Source organism: Physcomitrium patens, chromosome 24 (assembly GCF_059467195.1).
Source record: "Physcomitrium patens ecotype Gransden chromosome 24, ASM5946719v1, whole genome shotgun sequence".
Lineage (NCBI taxonomy): Eukaryota > Viridiplantae > Streptophyta > Bryopsida > Funariales > Funariaceae > Physcomitrium > Physcomitrium patens.
Window position 1 is genome coordinate 5,953,792 of NC_143433.1, and position 13,458 is coordinate 5,967,249.

General features: G+C 36.7%; 1 protein-coding gene across 5 annotated transcripts; it reads left to right on the forward strand.

Annotated features, from left to right (window-relative positions):
- The first annotated feature begins 2,536 nt into the window (after nucleotides 1–2,536).
- LOC112277027 (uncharacterized) lies at nucleotides 2,537–6,083 on the forward strand. Of its 5 annotated transcripts, none has more exons than XM_024508986.3 (2): nucleotides 2,537–2,623; nucleotides 4,296–6,083. In XM_024508986.3, exon 2 carries the CDS (start codon nucleotides 4,446–4,448, stop codon nucleotides 5,313–5,315), a length of 870 nt encoding a protein of 289 aa, XP_024364754.1. In that variant the 5' UTR covers nucleotides 2,537–2,623; nucleotides 4,296–4,445; the 3' UTR covers nucleotides 5,316–6,083. The 5 variants fall into 5 exon arrangements, with proteins under 5 accessions (XP_024364754.1, XP_024364753.1, XP_024364752.1 ...); XM_024508985.3 differs by having other exon boundaries at nucleotides 2,597–2,942; XM_024508984.3 differs by having other exon boundaries at nucleotides 2,597–2,737.
- The last annotated feature ends 7,375 nt before the right edge of the window (nucleotides 6,084–13,458 follow it).

Here is a 13,458-nt window from a genome sequence, read left to right on the forward strand (position 1 = left end):
GGACAGATGGCAAAGAAAAAACCTACCATCTTCAACATTTATTTGAACTTTATAAATTGAGGTACTTTAAAACCTATACTACTGCATGTATTGTAAGTAACCCTAAGCAGCAATATCTTGGAATATTTTTACGTAAATTTGCAAAATAGAATAGGTATATTTTTGCAATCTGACACCTCTATATACATACCCATCTTTATTGTTTATCAGAAGTACATAGAAATAATAAGTTAAAGTCAAATATTATACAATTTCATACCACTATCTTGTTGCTTCACCCAAAATAGATTATGATCTTATTCTTTATTTATTCCATCTCTCCGTTTTTTTATAAATACATGTTGACTTTTCTTTTAATATGAATAAATAAGAAAGGTCCATAGATTGCTGTCACATTTTAATATTGTTTTCATTGCATGCATGCATGAGAATATCCATGTGAGATAGAGGCATCTTTGGAGGGCATTTCATTGTAAAGCAATCAGGAAACTGCGCAAATAAATACAAGAAACTTTTAAAAATTATACCCTTAAAAAGTTACCTTTCATTTATGTGTTTTTATCATTATACAATTGGAAGGGGGGGGGAGAGTGAAGGAGGTGGGGGGAGGCTGTATTTGTTGTTCCTTTCTCCTTTTGACTTTGCCATTTCCTACTTGCGAACACGTTTTCTTCTTTATTTGATACACATGTGTATATAGGTATGTAAAGATATACATCTCGGTTTGTGTGGTTCCTCTTAATCATGAGTATTGTTTGATTTATCTTTGGTAATGTTGGTCACCAAACCAGCATGTGATTTTCGTTCTCTGATCAATGATAATAACAATAATAGAGATGTTTTAAGCGATTGCATATTTGTGCGCTCCCCAATCATTTGCAGTCACTCTCTAAGTACAAGATACCAAAATATGTTGTGAATTCGAGATTTTCCCTGACTTGTTTACAAATTAATAATGAACTCTTAACTGAAACAATGAGCTTTACAGCTGAATACAAGCAGAGTAATTCCAGAATATATACAAAAAATCAATTTATTTTTAATTCTACATAGATCTAATGAAGAATGCCAAACATGTGTTTTCAAATGGAAAGTTAATAACCGCATATAAAAATGAATGATAGGGTGGTATACATGCAACTGTTTTTATTATTAACGTGCCGAAAGAAAAAAAAGAAAAAAAACATGAGGCAGAATGTGGTAATGAACACCATTGTAGGTTACGAAGTTACAGTGGAAGAAAATTCCATAGTAGGATATCATGTATCATGTAATACTGCGGGCATGGACAAATTCTTGGTGGTAGCATTCTGCAAGTTCGGACACAGCTTAACATCCTCTTGGTTCGGCAAGATGAAGTCCACTCTCGGAAGATGCTGCTAACATGTTTGAAGTAAGATCGTCGGTGAAGCCTTGCCCAGTGGCAGAGATGTAACAAACTCCAGTACCTGGCCAACTCATTCTCCAAATTATTAGTGTGGGCGCTGGTGTTCGGGTTCACCTCACCCCGAGGGAAATAAGACAAAACTAAGGTCATGGTTTTCATCCCTTCATGATCTCATGGCGATGTCGACTGGCATCGGGGACCCCAGTAAGTCAGACTAGCACAATATCTTTGATGAAGTCGGGTTCTGAGCGTGTGGAAGTTTTGAAGCTCGGCTGCATCGAACGCGAAAGAACTGGAAAAACCGACAGCGTAGTTGCCCCAGTTGGCTGAGTTTGTAATATTCGTTCCGCAGGAGGAGCTCGTGGGATCCTCATTGAGACCTCTACCCCCCCCCCCCCCTCCTAGTTTATGACTATTTACTTTTGCAACCTCGGTTCTAGACTTGAAACAAGCAGCAGTTCAAGTGACCTTGTGCTTACGATAAACCTTGTGTTTACGGAAATCAAAGGATATCTCCATGTAACTGAACAACGTCCAACAATTTTGATGTCTGTAGGTTTAGACCCGTTTATTACTAATTATCTGGAATAAACTGACACACAGTTCAATGCCACATAATACTTTGTATTGAACCCTGCTGCACTTTTGGCTGCAAATTTCGCACTAATTTCTAAACTTTTATTCCAATAAAACTACACATTCGCTTGGTAAATACGTCTCTGATCCAGTTTTCCCCGACGTTGTCTGTTGCACACCAAAGGAATTAAGCTGAGGTGCTGTTCTTTTGAAGCAGAAAAGCTAAACTTCAACTTAATGAATAGTGATGGCCACCCGAACCGGCGGGAAGTTCCGTCATCTTATGCTCCGAGGGATGCTTTCTACTCTCCGGTGATCGGTGACCGTGAGAATCGAGCTTTTCTTCTCATCCACGCAATGGTATCCTGAAGCCAAGAGATGCAGCGACGACTCCGTTGTTGTTCAAAAATTGTATTTAATTATACGTCGAAAGCCCATCAGATCATTCGGTCCCTACACAAGAACCAGATGCACATAGGACAAAGATAAACGAACTGTAATGTCTGTAAGTGATGACATGGAGGAATCTCTGCTTGGAGCCGGCGCTGTCTGTTCTAGTTTTGTCCTCCTATTTTGACGGGAAGAGGGCTTGAAGTGGTAGTCAGGCCCCTTGCTTCAGCCAGTGGTCCGCATTGTGGGGAAATGACTGGCGTGTGAGGTGTAAGTTTGTGCTCGTTGACGCTTGTGCGATCGAGAGACTGGAAACGAGTGAGGCAGAGAGCTGTTTGAGAGGTAGGAAGGAGTGCCTGCTTCTCAAAATGGCTTGAATGCTTGGTACTGTCAAATGCATTGGGTCTACCTGGTTTGGCGTGTCGATGTCAGGGATTTGTTTTTACGTTGTTTCTTTTGGTAATGGCAAAGGGATCGAGGGTACCCGAGGTCAGAGGGGTCTGCAGTACCCACTGGTGAGGTGTTTGTTAGTGCGCTCAGTTGAGCTTGCAGTATTGGCGCAGCGTTGTCTGATGCAGCAAGTACCCTGGTACTCTTGTCTCACCAACTGTTTCAGCCCTCACGAGCTAACCCAGTTTTTAGCCTCACCGAAGGCTCTAAGCCAACTGTCTTAGATAAGCCTCCCGAAGATGTGGAGTATCTTGATCCCTTTTAAAGAACAGGTTCAGGTCGGACAGTAGTTTGAACTCTTTCTACGGTTGTAGTCACAGTTCTGGCCTGTGATATCGTTTATGTAGGAGTACTTCAATGAGTGGATATTTTGAAATGCGACGCACTTTTCTCGAGGTGCTAGACCTTCACACAAGAAATTAAGCCAGAGCCGTGGTGATTTCATTTGCATCTCGTTTAATTTCTAGTGCGCATGAGCAGAAGAATCGTGATTCACAGTCGTTCTGACACGCTTTTGCTATGCTCTGCCATAGCGTTGGGTTCTCTCAGATTTGGATTGCATCAGCTTTTGTATCCCCCCTGCAGGAATCACCTCGTCGGTGCATTGTAGAGACGAACCAGCTTGAGAGTACTAGAGGATAGGTTTAGAGTTTTGAATTGTTAATCTTAAACGCGTGTTTTAATCATAAAACCAGACGAACAATTTTATCGGTAGCGGTCGCTTGCAAGTTGGCCTGGATCTTTACTCAAAGTCCTTGCAATTGGTCTCCGTCTCACTTGTCATGATCTAGTTCCACAGGTCGCTGCTACACTGAAACCAGGGTCTGGCTCGTAGTACAAATTGTTTACCTGTAACTTTCTAGCCGCATGTTTTGTGGCGTCTGTTAACTTATTGTGTGTATTGGTATGTCTTGGCGCAGTCGCCAGTTTGCGACACAGTTAACAACAGCCAGAGATTTAGTGTGCCATAGTTCAGTAATCACTGGCCCAGTACCGAAGGCATTATGGATTATTTTAAGACGTACCGACGACCCTTCAACTGATCTAACCCTTTCAGATTCTTGTCAGTGTTTATATTTCTTAGACCTTGGCTCTCTAAACTGTCAGTCCTGTCTTATGTTGGATGTACTAAGCATCGAAAATCCAAACTTTGATTCAAAAATATCATGAGTGTGCTTGATTTTGACCCAGAGATATGCGTTTAGGCATCAGTTTTTTCTTAAGTTAATCAACTCTAAGAGTGCTTGTCTTGGCTTCCGGCATCGATATGTAGCAAACGACTTCACTTAGGCAATAATTGAACGCTTTCGCATGAATGTATCTTCAGGCCTCCTAACTTGTTTGCTTTTCACCCTAAAAGTTATTTTCCTGTCAATTGAAATGGAGGTGGTGAATTTAAAAACGAGTTTACTGAAGTTGACACCTTTGCTGATAGATAGATTATTTTTCAAGTAAAGAAAATCTTCTGATGCGTATCATTCTATTCTTGCAGGATTTTGAAGGCTCACTTATCTGCAAGTGCTTCTTCGCTACGTGATGCTACAGGACCCTTTTCCATGTTGTACCTTTATTCTGACGTGCAAGAGGTTCTCCGTTGAATCCAATACACACCACCTGCACGGCTAACGCTGATTGGTATTAAATGATGTCTGAGTTCCACTCCTCCGAGTTTCGTAACCTTCTTAATATTCCACCGGCATCAAGTATACACCCTGGGGATAGTAGCAGATTCAATGACACGACGGCATTTCAGTTTCTTCCCGGGGAACAGTACATAAATGCTTTGCACAGGGACTCAAAGCCGTTTATGACCAGAGATAACGACTTTGCAAGCCGGATACAGTCACTCATGAATGGCGAAGTTGCTCTGGACAACAATTTAGAACATAACAGTGCAGGCCCATCGTCAGGTTTCATGAGATTACCAGGACAAGCTCCGAATGGAACAGTTTCCTCTCGAGAGCAGGTCGATCACCAGCATGAGCAGAATACAGGAGTTCCAAGTCGCTACGAGGCGCAGAAGCGTCGGGACTGGAACACTTTTGGGCAATATCTTCGAAATCATCGCCCTCCTTTAGCTCTGGCAAGATGCACCGGGTTGCATGTGCTGGAGTTCGTGAGGTACCTGGACCAATTCGGAAAGACGAAGGTGCACATCGCTTCATGCTCGTTCTTCGGACTGCCACATCCTCCTCATCCGTGTCCATGCCCGTTGCGGCAGGCCTGGGGTTCCCTCGACGCTCTGATTGGGAGGTTACGAGCCGCATTTGAGGAAAATGGGGGAAAACCAGAAAGCAACCCTTTCGGGGCGAGACAGGTGCGGCTCTACTTACGAGAGGTGCGGGAGATGCAAGCGAAGGCGAGAGGAATTGCGTATGAAAAGAAAAAGCGAAAGAGGATTCCACCACCCTCTGAGCTTGGAGGAAATGGAGTGAATGTTGGGATGATTGTGAACATTGGAGCCGGCGGCATGAGCAATGGCAACGTTCATCCTCTCCCAGCACAGCAGTGAGTACAATGCTCTGATCTGCGAAACAGCGAAAGACATACTCATGAAACTAGGCATCAATGAAGGGTAGTGTTCGTCCACAGAAGCTGAAGATTATTTCTTAATCACTAACTCAATATCCGTGGTAATTATCGGGGCTGGTTCGAATCGGCGAAGACAGATCGATCTTCAATGTTGATAGAGAAAGGCGAACATTTGAAGACTCCCCTGTGAATCTGTAGATATGGAAGCATGTTTACTTTAAGTTCCCAACTCATAATCCTCCAGCTCAGTCTAGATATGCAGGTTTGTTTTAAGTCTTCATGCGCATGCACGCTATAAGTCTGTATAGGTTCCGCAAAGTGCAGGTGTGATTGTAGAGTTCACCTCTCTTTCTGTGAATACATCTGGTAGTTCGATTCACCTACTGTAAAGAGTCGACCCGTTCAACTTCATCACCAATTTTGGATTATTACTGAGGCAATCTATTTCTAGCTCTTCGTTTCATCCATTTCCAAACTGACCCTTGTCCTCTTGGATAGTACTACTAGATAAAACATGCAGAAGACTTGGCCGCAGTCGTTCATAATGTCAGGGAGGTAGACAGTGTAGTGTGCTAGGATAACCCTGACAAAAGGGAATATCTACACGAGTCGCACCACTTCCTATCATCTTCTTCATCTAGATGTGGAGTTGTGAGGGTCGTGATCGTAAAATTTCCAATGATGAGAACTTTACTCACTTGCCCTGCAGGGTCATGAACATACAATTTCTCTGAAGATTTTGCCTTCATTGGTCTTCATGATCTGGTACCAAAAACTTGGTATGCATGCTGTGAAAATGGCTTTCACCTTGTTCCTGCTCTATAATTCCACTCTGAGTAAAGCTAGAGCTGGAAACTTCTTTTATTCGAGAAGCCATCGACATCTCAAACTTCTTGATTTGTTCTTAACCGATCTTACTGCGAAAGAGCATGTGACCTTCTGCCTGTCTCCTCATCTTTCCTAGGGAAGCATAACTGGCTCTTAATACGAGCTTCAGCAAAAGCATCAATTATCATGTTGCAACTATTCGTTATTGTGTACCAGAGCGCTCAGAAAGGAGGTCGAACTTAAAGATGAGGACGCCATGAGCAGGAAAATGATTGGCATCATCTGTGTAGTAAGACAATGTTAAAACGCTCCGTGCATTATTAATCGCACTCCGTCGTAACCATCATTCCAGTGCATCGGACAAGCTGGTTGTTTGAATTGTTCGTACACGCTTTTTCTTTTGCTTCTGCCTTCTGGATTGGTTCACCGGCCAACAGTCCCTGTCCGAAGAAGTCTGCAGAGCCCATGCACCAGCGTGATGCTCACGCGTAAGTAAAACACCCCCTACTTCTCACATTCCATTGTCACAAACTCTCTCCAGATGCTTTTACTACAACATTGATCTCACAGATGCCCCGTAAACAATCTGAAGTTTACTGTGCACGTCTTCTGGTGCATTTACCTCGAACTCAATCTCTCTGGATTCCATGCAGTAATTCACCATAAGCACGGCTGGTGAGGTCGTTTTTGAAATTACCGGAGAAAGTAATAAATTTAGTTACATCGTCTAAGGAAAAACAGTTGCTATAGTCTATGCAAACAAAAGGGTTCCACTCGTACGACACACTAACGCGTACTAAATTCCACTGTCTGAGTAGCTGGTGCTATACATCCACTCACCCCTTATGTTGCACACATGAAAAGAAATGTGATTGCTGAGGAAATTTTGTCTGTGAGCCGTCCAGAAACTAAAAATTCAACTTCTGGAACGACGAGATACCAGTTCACAATTCTTATGCCACTATTTTTGACTTTTGCCTCTTATGTCGAAAAAGCGGCATGATTTTTCTAATGCTCTTTTTAACTGTGAACAGTCCGCAGAAGTGTCCATGTTTCTATTGTTATCTTGACTTAATTTGAAACAAATAGATCATATTTGAATATTGTGCATGCGCAACTCCGGGAATGGCAGAGTAGATGCTATTTTCAATCACCTTACTACTACTTGTTGGAGATAAGTTTTGAGTTATTGATGGTGAGTCTTAGTACGTTCAAAAAGAATACAGGTCCTGCAAAACAAACATTCTGCAGTAGTAGTGAATATAATGCTTGACCTTTCATTAGGCATTGATTCATGACAAAAAAAAGGAAAGATTAAAGAAGCCATCCACTGGGGTCGTGTGGATTTACATGTTGCACGATATGCTTTTGAGGAGTCTAATTGAAGATGGATTGAGCAGGATTAGGTAGCAACCTCTACATTGCTAAAGTCACTGTCAAGGGACAGTTTGAAAAGCAAGTGGGACACTGAACCTACGTTCTAAGTCGAGGGGGGATGGTGAGAATGCCCATCCGTTTTTTCCTCTCGTACCCTATGATAAAATATTCACTTACAATCGCTGGTTTCCACAAGGTCACATTGTTTTGCCGTGCACTATTGTATTTGGTGTTCTGCGCTAATTGACACCCTGGCGCAGATTATATTCCTTGGTCCGCTATTGTCCCTGAATCTACTTGTCTACCCCAAATATCTCTGTCCTCCTATTATCATCATCCAGATCACCCAGCAACCTCGTCACTGATGCTCACATAATGGACGCTGTTCATTTCGAATCTGCACCATTTCTGCAGCTCTTAAGGAGATGGAAGTGTATTCTACATTATTTTCATAACGTGAGGAATAAACAAATCATCCCCTCTGAGTAAACGTAAACGCTTTGGGGATATTTTTTTCCACACTAACTTGACAACCTAAAATCACACATGGGATCGTTGAAACTTGCCACCGTCATTGCCGGGGCCATCGACGATGCAACTTCCCATGATGACAACCTGGATGCCAGCAGTTATTAAAATTGCATCATCATCATCATGACCTCATCACAGCTGCATCCATACTACGTGCATGAACCTGAACTGACTTTGACCACGTGTTTGCAACCACGAGTCTCGATCCCACACAAATATGGCAGCTCACACACACATCCGCCGGAGGTGAAACCCGCCGCTCTCCCCACTTGTGTTACCATACAACACCCACGTAATGAAGTCCTACAGCACACTGATTTCATCTTTATTTTGATCCCGCTACTCTCCCCCATCAGCTTCAGACAATCATCAACTCACCGTTGTTTCCGTTCCCATTGAGCACACCGCCATTCGTCGTTCCTATATATTTTACCACCACGATCCCCAGTTCTTTTACAGCAACTTGTATCGACTTAACAGGAACAGGATATCTTCGTCCGTTCTGTTGACCGCAACAATAATCACGAATGAAGATATCTGACTCTAAAAGGACGAACGAGAACGACGACGACGACGAGGCCTGACGCCTTACGCTCCGCCATTATAGCCCACGTGAATGGCACGCCCCTTGATGTTGCACCGCCCGATGCACACACTAAACTCCAGCATGATAAGATCGCCGCTGCAATGCTGGAGGGGGGGGGGGGGGGTGGGAACCATGTTAGGCACCGGGGCCATTCCCTCTTTCTAAAGAGAGTATCTTTAGCCAAGTTCGAGCTCGGATACTCGGTTCCCTCCCAAAACTGCCGATAACGTTGTTCGACATATCTCCGATCTGGATATCCCCCGCGCACATCCCGTGTAATGTAAATTTAGCGTCCAGATTGCAAACATGTCTACAGGTCCGGCGAATGGTGCAATGTCGTCTTGTATTTATGTCAGAGGTGCTAACCTGTCTAGAAACATCCGTCAGTTTTGCACACGTCGAAACCAGCCCACACTGCACTCCGAAGTGCGCAATCAGCTATGGATTGATGTGGCTATAAAGACGTTGTTGGATCGGCTGGTCTGTGGCTTCGTGTCACTGAAGCCGATTCACCGCCGCAGTGCAGATTTCAACTAGAAACGCCGTTCTTCTGGATTCTGAACAAGCAGGATTCCATTCTGCGCTTTGTTGACTTTGCTTATTTCTGCTTGTGATTCTTTGTTGCTCGGCTAAGTGGATGCTCATCTCTCACAGCTCGTTGCATTCATGTTAATGGACAGATAAATACTGCTGGTTTTTGATCTAGACTCCAGGCCCAAGTATATATATACATATATATATTTAACTATATATATATATGTATATATATACTCTGATCGTGTGCATGTTTATGTAGCTGGTTTGGCGGATACCATGAATAGGTTCGCAATTGTGATTGGTATCAGTCAAGTGTGTATACTGTTGAACTGTGTTGGCACTTTTTATTATAATAAAAAAATTAAAATTAAAATAAGAAGAAAAAAATTGGATGAACTGGAAGAAGTGAACTGGAATCAAAACAAATATGATTTCTTAAGGTTTTAACTAGTTCTAATAAAAGTAAAAAGATCCCAACAAATGTATCAAAAGTAATGTTGATTAAATCTAGGTGAACTTTATGTTATATTATGAATGGGGAAATCTATAGATACATTGAGTTGAGTTCAAATCACAGATTTGTGTTGAAAGCTATACATCATTTCTATTTTATTTTTTCTTTTATTTTTTAAAAATACAAGTGGATATACTACCTTGCTATTAGTGTTCAAAACTTAATATGGTTCCGTATCTTTTCCAAGATTTTAGATTTGTGTAAGTGATATGGACTTTGAGGGGTGGAGATTTATTCTACATATCAAAAATATCATTTTCAATTGTGTTTAGTTTAGTATTTCTTATCCAAACTTTAGATACTTTTTTAGGAATAGAAAATCCCTTTTATAGGATTTTTGCAAATAAAATATAGAACTTTGTGCCAACTACTTCTTTTTTTTCTTTTTTTTCCTATAAGCTAGTTCTTTATTGTATTATTTTCTTGTATCTATTGATATTTTTTCTTTTAAAACATGTACATTAGATTTCTTTCATATTATTCAAAAATAACCTTTAAATTATACTGGATATGACAATTTTACATTATTTATTTAAAAGATGTGTTCTTTAACTATTACCCATTATTAATTAAATATAAGCCAAAGACCTTAGTTTGATCACTCAATATTAAATTAATACAAAATACTTGTTTTTTATTCTTTGATTCCTTTAGTTACTTGACATTCTTTTTTAAAATAATTAATAGTTATTTTATAGTTTATAGAAAATACACAACACAATAGCTATTGATTCTTCTTTCTAATTTTTAGTTCTATGTATTTATTATCATTTCCTTATGTTCAATAAGAAGAGATTCTTTTTTAACTCAAGACCTATTTTATAAAGTTATTTACTTTATTTAGAATTCCAAAAGACTTGATTGCATATCTAGCAAGTTGTAATAGAACTAGAGTGATACAATTTAAAATAATATCATATGTATTTTTGGACTATGTTTGTTAAATATAAAATAATTTATCCAATAAAAACTTATTAAATCCCATTCAAAATATTGTGTTGATTTAAAATATATATACATATATATAAGAAAACTTTGTAGGTTTGAAAGTATTTCTATTTAAATATTTTATGTTTGAGAAAAAAGAGTTAACCATTAGAATTAACATTTAGAATTTCTTTTACAATGCTTAGGATTTCCAAATATGTATCTTTTCTTAATATGCATGCTTGGCAAACAAGATTAAGCCAATTTGGACTTAATTGATTATGTTGCCAGAATAGGCAGCTTTTTGAGTTCTAAAACTTTGAATGAATTTATATAGGTGATGTTTAATAGAGTAATAGATCTATGATTATTAAAAATATCTTTATATTTTATTTAAAAAATTAAAATAATAAAAATCTAGACATAATTATTTAAAAAAAAAACCAACCATATATGCATTTTTAATTTTATTTAATTAGCATAATCATATTTTTAAAAATTCTAGATTTTTATATTTATATCATTTAATTCAAGAACCTTGTTAGTAATTAGACTATGATTTATTCTTTGAATTCTTTATGAAAAAAAGTATTTAAAAAATATATATATATATATATATATATATATATATATATATATATTTATTTATTTATAATTTTTATATAGTAAAATTATAAAAAAAAATCAACAACAATAAAAAGATCTTCAAGTGTATTAATATCTGTATGTATTTTGGTAAAGAAATTTTAACAACTTAATCCATCTACATGAATTTTGTAAAATAGATTTTATATTCACCATTTAGACTTTTTATTCTTATAGGAGATTTTTTGATCTTTACTATTTAGAAAAATTCTTTTAAATACGTGTTTCTTTTATTTAATTTTTTTATCCTAAATCTAATTTGATGTTCTCCTACATTTTGTATTTTTCTTTTAGCAATGTTTTCTTATTGTCTTTGTAGCATTTTTTTGAAAGTTTATGTTTTGGAGTTTAAGGTGTAATCTATTACCAATATTTTGCAAGGTATTTTTTTTACTCAATTTCTATTATCTTAATAGCATAGAATGGTTTTAAAAAAATATAAAAATTCTATCAAATTTAATGTATTTACAAAAAAAATACCAAACCAACTTTAGGATAAAATTCATTAAAAGGTAGTTAAAAATTAAGAAATAATTTTTAACTTTATATTCCAATATACATATAGCATATATGTGTTAGAAAGACATATAAAGTTTATTCAAACTTACTAATAAATAAATATTATTTTAATTAATTTTTCTAAAATATTCTCACTATGGATTAAGAAAAAATTAACATATAAATTTAAAACAGTATTTTTTAAAAATATTATTTTAATAAAATAATTAATTATTGCATATATGATTTTTTATCTAGTTTTTTTACCAGATTTAAAAATTCTTTTGTATGATTGATTCTTTACTAAAAAATATTTAGATGATTAAAAAATAAATGAAATTAAAAAAATAAAAATAATACCATGTAATAGATACATATATTACTTAAATAAATAGAAGTAGATTGAAACATATTAGATAGATAATATCTTCTTCAAAAAACTTTAAAGAAGTTTATTAGATACAAATTATATCTTTAGATTCTTTTAGATATATTACATAACTGTTAAAACTCTTTTTTTATTTATGTTTTTTTCTTTTTTAAGAAGGTGCATCAGAAGCAACCATGTTAAATATATATATATATATATATATATATATTTCTATATTTTTACTTTCTCTATTCTCAATGACACATGAATGCATTGACTTTTCAAAGCTTTATCAAGGTGCTTAATACACTATTTAGTAGTAAACATTATTAACAAAATAGTTTCTAAAGGCATGTAATTTAAAAAAATAAAAATAAAAGTCTAATAGATTTACATTGTAATAAAAGACTCTCAATTCTAATATCTCAAGCATGCAATTGAAACAAGTCTTACCAACATCTAACAAACATCAGAGATTTACTTTGAGTCTTGGCTACTTTGGCAACTTAGGTAAGAAACTACTTCTAACTAGCCTTTATAGACAAATACTTCTCATTAAATAGTAGACCAACCAAATCTATTCTACATCTAATCAAGGCACATCCACATATTTCATTTGCTTCTCTTCTACCAATTTCAGTCATTAATTTAATATAATTTTTTTTTTTTTTTTTTCTGAAATCCTTTTCATCTTTCTCTCATAATACTTGCTTGCTATTGATCTCTTGCTAATACATAATTTTAGATAAAATTTACTACCCATTGAATTTTGTATTTTTAAATAATTAAACTTATAGAACATGTATTGTGGGATAGAAAATATTAACCTCAAGAAGATTATCACCTTCTTGAATATTCCACTCTAGAGAATTTTGATCCAATCCATTTCAAAAGACGTTTCTGTAAACTTTAATTTAGCATCTCAATTTTTAAATTTTGGAACTTGATTTATTTATTTATTTATTTTATTTATTTTTCAATAATATTATCAAACTTAGTGGATAGTCTTTCTAATGATTTAAAATTTTATTTTGATGCCTTTTTTTCATTTTTTTTGTCTCCAATTGTATAGCCATTTTTTAATAGCATCTTATTTTTTTTAGCATTCTATTGATGCCTTATTAAGTAGGCCTGTTATAATTTGATGTCTTCTAAAGGCTAAGTCTTCTTCATAGTTTTATCATAGAATTAGATAAATTTTTAATATATAAAATAAGTGCACAACTTATTTTCTCAGATTATATTACTGAAGTGTGTCTAGTTTCTTTATGTTAAAAGCATTGATATCAGCTTTTTTCTTTTGAGGAGTA

Bases quoted from the DNA above. Each gene is read 5' to 3' on its own strand.
- LOC112277027 (XM_024508986.3), top strand. From the start codon at position 4,446: ATGATGTCTGAGTTCCACTCCTCCGAGTTTCGTAACCTTCTTAATATT.